Source organism: Ursus maritimus, unplaced genomic scaffold, assembly GCF_017311325.1.
Source record: "Ursus maritimus isolate PB19 unplaced genomic scaffold, ASM1731132v1 scaffold_4, whole genome shotgun sequence".
NCBI classification, from domain to species: domain Eukaryota; kingdom Metazoa; phylum Chordata; class Mammalia; order Carnivora; family Ursidae; genus Ursus; species Ursus maritimus.
The window spans coordinates 13636552-13646735 of NW_024426552.1; the positions used below are offsets into that span (position 1 = coordinate 13636552).

The 10184-nt window shown below is 42.1% G+C and overlaps 1 protein-coding gene across 1 annotated transcript; it reads left to right on the forward strand.

Moving 5' to 3' along the window:
- Window positions 1–377: 377 nt before the first annotated feature.
- On the forward strand, window positions 378–1307 carry LOC103673099 (keratin-associated protein 11-1). The gene has a single exon (XM_008701818.2). The coding sequence runs from the start codon at window positions 437–439 to the stop codon at window positions 893–895; it is 459 nt and encodes a 152-aa protein (XP_008700040.2). The 5' UTR covers window positions 378–436; the 3' UTR covers window positions 896–1307.
- Window positions 1308–10184: the final 8877 nt, after the last annotated feature.

A 10184-nucleotide genomic window follows, 5' to 3' on the forward strand; every position in this document is an offset into this window, starting at 1 on the left:
TTGTAATGAGTCCTGGTCAGAAGGGAGAGAGTGTGTGATGGCAGGATGGTGGCATGTTTGGTGTTACCATCAGATCGACACTCGCTGTATCCAAGCAAGATGAATGAGGGACAATGTGTGGGCTGGGATGACCGAGAGCTTTGAAGCTGTCAAGTAACCTTCTTAATCCTGGGACTAAGTACAGCACAGAAGCCTTATGATTTAGTTACCAAACTACTAAACTGCCTTTATGAGGATGAAGGCTTCTCAAGAGACAATTAACCTAGAGATTCACAAGATGTTCTAAGGCACGCTGGGCTGAGCCAAAGAAGCCAGGCTGACCAGGGCGGGAGCCCCACCCACCAGCAGGGAGCTATAAAAGCTTGGGAACCTGAAGGGACAGTCACAATTCAGGAGCTCGCTTCAGCAAGTGACCCACCGCTCTCTGTCTGGCACCATGTCCTACAACTGTTCCACAAGGACCTGCTCTTCCAGGCCGATTGGAGGACACTGCACTGTCCCTGTGGCTGCAGCCGCCACAGCTTCCCAGGATGCCGACTGCCTGAGTGGCATCTATTTGCCCAGTTCCTTCCAAACTGGCTCCTGGCTCCTGGACCACTGTCAGGGGTCCACCTGTGAGTCCACTGCTTGCCAGCCCACCTGTTACCAGTCAAATTCCTGTGTCTCCAGCCCTGGACAGGTGACCTGCTCTCGGCAAACCACCTGTGTCTCCAATCCCTGCTCAACCACCTACAGCCGGCCACTCACCTTCGTCTCCAGTGGCTGTCAGCCCCTGGGTGGCATCTCTACTGGGTGCCAACCAGTGGGAGTCGTCTCCACTGTCTGCCAACCAGCCTGTGGGGTCTCCAGGACGTACCAGCGGTCCTGCGTGTCCAGCTGTCGAAGAACTTGCTAAGTGTGTAGGAGCCAGTGAGCGAATCAAGACTCCAGGACCTGCCAGCCGTGTTTCCAGGCTCGTCCAGCATGCTGCCTGTCCCCGAACGACTCTTCACTGCTGACCACTGCTCTGACTGCCTGACTGCTTGGCTGCCAGCTCTGAATAAGCTGCCTTTGGCAAGCGATGATTTTTCTGGCTAGCACCAAGCTTATTTTAAGGGTTGATCACTGGTGGCGCATATGCCTCTGGATGTTTCCAGAAACTTTACTTCCCATCCCCCAGTCTCTGGTGGTTTTGACATGTTTTGACCTTGCTGCTGTGTCTTCGGGCTTCTGCTTTTGTGCCTCTGAGGAAGGGAACTTGTCTCGCTCTGTATTTTCTCAATAAACCTGCTTACTTGGCATTGCAAATGTCTGTCTCAATAGAGTTCTTTATTTGCAAGGGGTTTTGCTGTCTCTGAGTCATCCTCACTGATCAGAGCCTGACATTCTTCTCTGAGCGTAGAGGATGGGTCCAGTCATTGTGTTTCATGACAAGCAAGGGACTATCTGATATTGTACTAGGTTAGAGAGTCTTTGGACACGTAGTCATATGGAGTGACGTGTCCTCTATATTTATTCCAGTTTGTACAGGTGCACAGAATAATTTCCATGTAGGAAAAAGAAAAGCTACTTGGGAAACCAAGGAGTTTGGGGAATCCTACAGTGAAGGAGACAGCGGAGTCAGTTAGAATCTCAGAGTCTTACTTTACAGGACGACCGCAGTGGAAAACTTCGCAGAAGATCCTTCCGTGACCAGACGGGATGGAGGGAGGAGGAAGGGTGGGCAAGTTGGTTTCCAAAGCCTGAGATTCAGGGCATCAAAGGGTGGCTCCAGCTTTCTATTCCCCTCACTGGCTGCAGAAGTTTGCTAGATCCCCCCACGCACTCACCCCGGCCAAATGTTCGGAGTAAATCAAAGCTCCAGGTTTCAGTAAATCTGGGCAGGAGAGACTTAAAAGCAAACTTCACGAACACATGGTGGTTTATTTTAATAAGAGCCTTACTTTGTGCTTGTTGTCCCCTGGATCCCGTGTCCTGATAACAAACCATCTGGACTGGTGGTCACACACACTAACTCCTTTTGCTTTTTTTTTTTTTTTTTAAGTGACAGCTGGCTGCCCGTTGGTTTGCTTTTGTCCTTCCTTATCCTCTGTGACGTCCAGAAACACATGTCTGCATTTCCTTTTCAGAGTGGCTCTGGGAGAAATAGAAGAGGGGGATTTTTTACAGAGAATGGAGGCATACAAGGGGTGCGCCATAAGCAAGGGGTGCCTTTTCTCCTAACTGGGGAGCTCAGTACTGGTGTAGAGTCTGATTGGCACCCTCTCTTGTCAGCAAAATGGTTTTCTTACTTCACTAATGGTTTTTCAGAGAGGTACAGACAATTTCCGGATAGATGGCATATTTTCAAATTTTTCCTACTCTACTCTTAGAATTCAGGATCCCTCCAATTGAAGACATGTTAGGATGAATGACTCAGCGGTAATATCTCAATCAAGTAAGACATGGTTTTTCTTATATATTGTTTCCAGACCCATGGTCTTTAGAAGCAAAACTCTGGGTTTCAGACCTGTTCTGGTTTATTTTACAACAGAAGTCACCGGGGAGCCCTCCGTGGCTCCTTCATAGCTGTTGTTTCCATGACTCTCACAGATTGTGTATCTCAGTCATTTTACATATGATCTGGAAAATTCAGTTTTTCAGAGGTTGAAACATTATTTAATTTTTTTTTTGTTTTTCGTTCTTTAGCTTCTCTATTTCAGTAAAAGGTTATGAGGGTGGAGATGCCTTCCTTTTCTGTTTTATTTAGATGGTTAATCATCTTAATAGATTCATATATTAGTAATTTACAATAACAGGTTTTATGGGCTGCTATGAATAAACTTTTGCTTGGGCTCTTCATTGCGATGGTGTGAACATCTAAAGATGACGTAGCTATCCTGCCAAGCTACTTCCTTGCCTTTATTTCTGATGGGGGAATTATTCTATTTGTACTTGAACTTTGAAAGGTCTTTCCATTCTTTGCTTTATTTCACAATAAATGGTAAAGTTTTCATGTTTGCCTTTGAGGACCATCTTTTAAAAAGATAGGGCAATGATTTCTTTCTCTTCTTGGTCTGGGGCCTAGAGAAGGGTCTTGTATGTAGGTAATATCCCGGAGCTGTGGGGAAGTGGTTCGAGGGCCTCTGGTTCGAGTCATGGTTCTGCCACTTGACTGCAGGTTTGTGAAGCTGCCTAAATCTTAGCCCATCGGTCAAATGGACATGATGCTAGCATCTCATGCCCCTGTTTGCAGGAATGACCTGCGGTAACATGTGTCTCCCAGGTATCAACTGAGGTGTCCTGCTGTTTGATAGTAAAGTGAACCTGGTGTTCTTGGGGCATCTGGGTGACTCAGTCAGTTAGGCATCTGCCTTTGGCTCAGGTCATGGTCTCAGGGTCTTGGGATTGAACCCCATGTTAGGCTCCCTGCTCAGTGGGGAGCTGTTTGTCCCCTGCCCCTCTTCCTGCCCATGTTCTCTCTCTCTCAAATAAGTAAATAAAATCTTAAAAAAAAAAGTGAACCTGGCATTCTCAACTCCTTTCCCTCTTCGGCAGAAGTCTCGGCTACTCTTAGCATCTCTGAGGGGTCTGAGTCGAGAGGCGGGGGGGAGGGGCCTTACTGTTTTCTTTCCTCATCTCTCTGCCTCTGAACTTGTACTTTAGAAGAATGAGTTCACTTTATGGATCTTCTTCCTATTCCATAGTCTGTTTCTGTTCAGAACTGTGATGATTCAGACATCCTTGCACCACATCCTTCCCTTGGAGTCCACAAAACCCACTTACATAAGGCATCTGTGTGTCTGTGAGACTTTAGAGAAAGTTTGGGACCTAGATGGCATTTATATTCTAGTGAGGGAAACAACTTAAAATTGAATTTAGACATTAAGAAGTTCCTGGGCCTTTGTCTCTGGAACATTATCATATTCAGTTCAGAACCAAACCTCTCCTTCCCTCCCTCCCTTCATTCCTCACTCCCTCCCTTCTTTCCTCAAATACCAGATCTCTAATGTTCCAGCTTCTGTGCTGGGTGCCGGTTATGTGGCAGTAAACAAAACCACCATGATTCCTGCCCTCATGAAGCTCATAGCTTAGTTAATTAGAGTCATTTCTGTAACGCTTTTGTATTTTCTTCTGTATCTTCCCCTACAAATGCTCAGGAGCGCTTACCAAGGTGCCACATCCCATACGTTCTCTGAAAAGGGTAGGTTTTTTCATATATCATACTTATTTATATTACAACTATGATAAAAGCTGAAATTACAACCAACTTCTGCAATATTTGGCTTTAAATCTAGGAGACATAAAGCTTGTAAAAGTCAAGGGAATGTGCTGGTAATCGGTTGAATGGCAAGAATGAATGGTTGACAAATTGGGGAGCGGACCCAGACCGGTGCCTTCTGAAAGGGCACTCTGGCTTCAGAGAAGGTAAGCTCTGCAACTTGACCTTAGCCTTGGCAAATATCTACTTGGTCTCTTTATATTTTGTGGGAACTATCATTTCCACTGAGGAATTTATAAATGCCTTCATATCTGAAGCTATCTTGGGGCCAAGATCCTTATTTATTAGGGTCCCTAGCTCCAACTTCTTTTATATGCTCTACTTTCCTACATTTATCTGCCTGCTAGGCATTTCCAGAAATATGTCTAATAATAAAATTCAGAGAAGTTTTGAAAACTCAAATTGCTCATCATGTAACTTACTAATCAGGGATATGATTTGTGTTGCAGGCTTCAGATTATATAACAATTGTGATCAGGAACTAGCTCCCATTAGCACAGGCAAAGAGCTATTATAAGCAAATACGAAGGCTTTATGGATGTTATTATGTGCTTTATTATGGAAATGGATGAAAAAAGGACCACACAGTGTAAGAATTGTGCTAATGGTAGTTCCAGTGCCCGTGAGAAGGGCAGGTGATCATCTTGAGCAAGAACTGAGTGTGCTCAGGGTAGGATTTTTTAGAGATGTGTCTGTCTCATAACTGCAGACTTCCTAGCATAAAACAGTTTATTCCTTCAGGAAAAGTGACTTTATCAGCTTGCATCTGAAAGTCTGGCTCCCCTAAACCACCTTTCTGTCCATTAAATATTTTAATACCAGTCTTCTTGGGAACATATCAGTTGCATCACAGCAGAGAAGACATATCACGCAAATGAAATATTCTTTTACAAAAACTTCTCATTATGTTGATTCTTGCCTCTTGGTTAATGCTGCCACTCTCTTCCAAGTCCCCTGGGATGGAAATCCCGTCACTGTGTCTTACTTCTCTTTCCCCTAACTTCACACATTTAATTCCTTAGAGATGTAACAATTCTTTGTATTTTTCTTAGCATTTCCTCTATTCCAGCCTGCTGTGGGCAGTCATGCCTCACACTACAGTAATGCAATCAGTTCTTAAGTGATTCTAGCATTTCTGTGTCCTTTCTGGACGGCGCTATCAAATCTGTCTGTATTAGCTCGCCAGGGCGGCCAGAACAAAATATCACAAACTGGGGATCTTGAATGACAGAGATTGATTGTCTCACAGTCTGGAGACCAGGAGTCTGAGGTCACATGTCAGCAGGGTTTATTCCTACTGAGGCCGTGAGGGAGAATCTTTTCCATTCCTCTCTCTGAGCATCTGGCGGTTTGCTGGCAATCTTTGATGTTCCCGGGCTTTTAGAAACAGCCTGATATCGATGACTGGATTAAGAAGATGTGGTCCATATATACAATGGAATATTACTCAGCTATCAGAAAGAACGAGTTCTCAACATTTGCTACAACATGGACGGCACTGGAGGAGATAATGCTAAGTGAAATAAGTCAAGCAGAGAAAGACAACTATCATATGATTTCTCTCATCTATGGAACATAAGAACTAGGATGATCAGTAGGGGAAGAAAGGGATAAAGAAAGGGGGGGTAATCAGAAGGGGGAATGAAACATGAGAGACTATGGACTATGAGAAACAAACTGAGGGCTTCAGAGGGGAGGGGGTGGGGGAATGGGATAGGCCGGTGATGGGTAGTAAGGAGGGCACGTATTGCATGGTGCACTGGGTGTTATACACAACTAATGAATCATCGAGCCTTACATCAGAAACCGGGGATGTACTGTATGGTGACTAACATAATATAATAAAAAAATCATTATAAAAAAAAAAAAAGAAAGAAACAGCCTGATATCTGTCTTCTTCTTCACATGACATTCTCCCTGTGTGTGCATGTGTGCAGGCTGTCTCCAAATTTCCCCTTTTTAATTGGACACCAGTTATGCTGAACCAGGGGCCCACCCTACTCAAGTATGACCTCATCTTAACTAATTATCTCTGCAATGATTCTATTTCCAAACGAAGTCACATTGTGAGGTACTGGAGGTGAGGACTTCACTATAGAAATGTTCGGAGGCACAAATCAACTCATAACACTATCAAGGCACAACTCTGAAAATGTCACTTCCCTACTCAAAAATATCAAAACATGCTTATTGCCTAATGAATCCTGTTTAGACTTGCTGGCCTAGCATTCATAATTCCCAGAAGATAAATGCTCAGTAAAGCATAAGAAGAATATAATATTTGTTACATGTTATCATATAATGTTATCATAATGTTTATAAAGGTTCTTATTCATTTCTTTACTTGAAAGTCTAATTAAGAGTTTGTTGTACTATACTTGCGGTTCTCCAAAAAAACAGAACCAATAGGAATATACATATACACACACACACATATTTATATTTATATATTTATTTATATATTTCTTATATATATATATACTAAATTCATCATGGCTCTCCAGAGAAACAGAATCAATGGGAAAGGGATATGTATATATATATATATATATATATATATATCCCTTTCCTATTGATTCTGTTTCTCTGGAGAGCCATGATGAATTTAGTATATATGTAGAAAGAGTTCTGTCTCTTTGGAGAACACGATTAACGTAGTTCATCATACATATGATGTACTTTTTACAAGCCAGCCTGGAGAGTGCCCTCTGCTCACACTCCATTGGCAATTTCCCATCACATGACCACATTTAAGCATAAGGAACTTGTTCATACAGTCCAGATGTGGGTGAAGAAAGAAGAGAAAATGGGTTTGGTGAACAGAGAGCCTGTGTGTGCAACACGTCATCATGAGGTTGTAAGAATGAAGAGTGTCATGTGAAAGTCTGACTCATAGTGGGTACCCAGAAGCTGGTGAATGAACCTGAATTAGACTTCTATTTCCATCAGTCTATCAAAGGAGATCCGCTTTAGGAAAACATCCCTTTATGGAAAGGGATGGATTTGAGCACTAATCTAATATATTCAGGGGTTGCTTGTAGCATTTAAGGATTTGTCTTTCTAGGAGACATTATTTTTTATTTTTATTTTTTTATTATTACATTTATTTATTTATTTATTTATTTAATTATATTATGTTAGTCAACATACAGTACATCCCTAGTTTTTGATGTAAAGTTCCATGATTCATTACTTGTGTATAACACCCAGTGCACCATGCAATATGGGCCCTCCTTAATACCCATCACCAGCCTATCCCATTCCCCTACCTCCCCCCCTCTGAAGCCCTCCCAGAGTCCATAGTCTCTCATGGTTCATCCCCCCTTCTGTTTACCCCCCCTTTCTTCTTTCCTTTCTTCTCCTACTGATCTCCTTGCTATTTCTTATGTTCCATAAATGAGTGAAACCATATGATAATTGTCCTTCTCTGCTTGACTTATTTCGCTTAGCATTATCTCCTCCAGTCTCCTCCAGAAAAAGCATTTGACAAAATACAGCATCCTTTCCTGATTAAAACACTTCAGAGTGTAGGGATAGAGGGCACATTCCTCAATTTCATAAAAACCATCTATGAAAAGCCTACAGCGAATATCATTCTCAATGGGAAAAAGCTGGAAGCCTTTCTCTTAAGATCAGGAACACGACAAGGATGCCCACTCTCACCACTATTATTCAACATAGTACTAGAAGTCCTTGCAACAGCAGTCAGACAACAAAAAGGGATAAAATGTATCTAAATCGGCAAAGAAGAAGTCAAACTGTCTCTCTTTGCAGATGACATGATACTCTATATGGAAAACCCAAAAGAATCCACCCCCAAACTACTAGAAGTTATAGAGCAATTCAGTAATGTGGCGGGATACAAAATCAATGCTCAGAAATCAGTTGCATTTCTATACATGAACAATGGGACTGAAGAAAGAGAAATTAGGGAATCCATCCCATTTACAATAGCACCAAAAATCATGGGAGAAATTATTTTTTAAATCTAAGGAAAATGCTTCTAGGCAAACACTGAGATGTAAACAATTAGTGCTCATTTAAAAGGACCTAATTCTGGTAATGGCTACAATGACTGGGAATAATTGAGATATTTCTAACTTGAAACAAAATGGGAATTGACCAGGCAACAGTTCTGTAAATGAAACGATGTTCTATTTCACTCTAGTTAGTATAGACTACATAACATCATCTGAAATTATCTAGCCCTCCATTCTGGCCCCTGTTTTGGTTGTGTAACTATCTTCTGAAGGATGTCAGTGCTGGAAGAAACTGTCAGAATCACATACAACTTCCTTATTTAGGAAATAGAAAGGGAAGGACTTGCGTGTGCAATAAACATAGTAGTAGACCCACTAAGTGGCTTCTGATTGAGTGTTTTTTATATAAATATGAAGATTTTGTGGCCCCTTATTCATTCTCCTTTCTTGATGAGTTATCCCACAAGTGGTCTATCCAGGAGTGACATGCTATGTCACCACTGTTAGATTCTATATTCTTCAATAGGGCCTCATACACCTGTAGTTTATCTGAAATTCAAATGTAATTGGGAGTTGTGCATATATATATATATATATATATATATACATAATTTTTAAAAAGATTTTATGTATGTATGTATTTATTTATAGAGTGTGTGGATGGAGGAGGGGCAGAGAGAGAAAATCTCAAGATAACTCCCAGTTGAGTGTAGAGCCCGACACGGGGCTCAGTCCCACCACCCTGAGATCATGACCTGAGCTAAAACCAAGAGTAGGCCTCTCAATCAACCGAGCTGCCCAGGTGCCCCAGGAGTTGTATATTTTTATTTGGTAAACCAGGCAACCCTAGATGTGGCATCCACATCTGATGGCATGGTACACTTAGCGAACCATCCTCCCTTAGAGGACTTAGCCAGCTATCCAACCACAGAGGCTGACTGACTCCTCCTGATGTCTGGCCTGTCCTGCTTGATACGACACTCAGTAGTCCTCAGGAACATAGGACGGTGCAGTAAGGCTAAACTGGCGTCCAGCTGGCCAGCGGCAAGCTGGTCTAGCTGAAGATTCTGTGGTAGATTGTTCTCCTTACCGATGCAGGACGGCTTCCCTACCTCTTCATCCTCTACCGTGTCTAGCTGTACAGCTAGCCTTAGTCTTTTTTAAATAATTTTTTTAGTATTGTCGTACCCCATTGGGGAAAAGTATTGGGACATAGTTACACTACCATTTTGTTGCTTATCTGAAATTCAAATATAACTGAGATCCTATATCTTACCTGTAAAATTCAGTAGAAGTCTTGTTTGATATTGCATTAATTTTGGGATGGAAAAAAGGAGTTCTGTAGGGCAAGTGTTTGAGAAATTTAGATTCAATTAATTTTACATGATTTATTTCCTCATTCCTTTCAGAGTTTTAATATTACTATGTTGTGCTGTGAATCTCTGCTAGAGAGACATATGATGCAGATGTTTTATCTATCATCTGTCTATATCTATCTATCATCTATCTAATCTATTTTCTTTTCTTTTCTTTCTTTCTTTCTTTCTTTCTTTCTTTCTTTTTAAAAAAGATTTTATTTATTTATTAGATAGAGAAAGGGAAGGAGTGGGAGAACGAGCAGGGTTGGGGGGACAGAGAGAGAAGGAGGTTCCCCACTCAGTGCAGAGCCTGACATGGGGGCTCAATCCCAGGGCCCCAAGATCATGACCTGAGCTGAAGGCAGACGCTTAACTGACTGAGCCACCCAGGTGTCCTTTTTTGTTTGTTTGTTGTAATGAAACCCTTTTATCTCAGAACATCTGGTGGGACTATCATTTTGTGAAAGATGTCTTGGAAAACGCTGATGAAGAGCAACACTGGGTGACTCAGAGAAGCCAGCCTGCAAGGTGGATTCCACTCTTTCTGTGATGTAAGATAAGGGTGAGAAGACCAGGACAGTTACACAAATCTTCAGGAGAAAAATA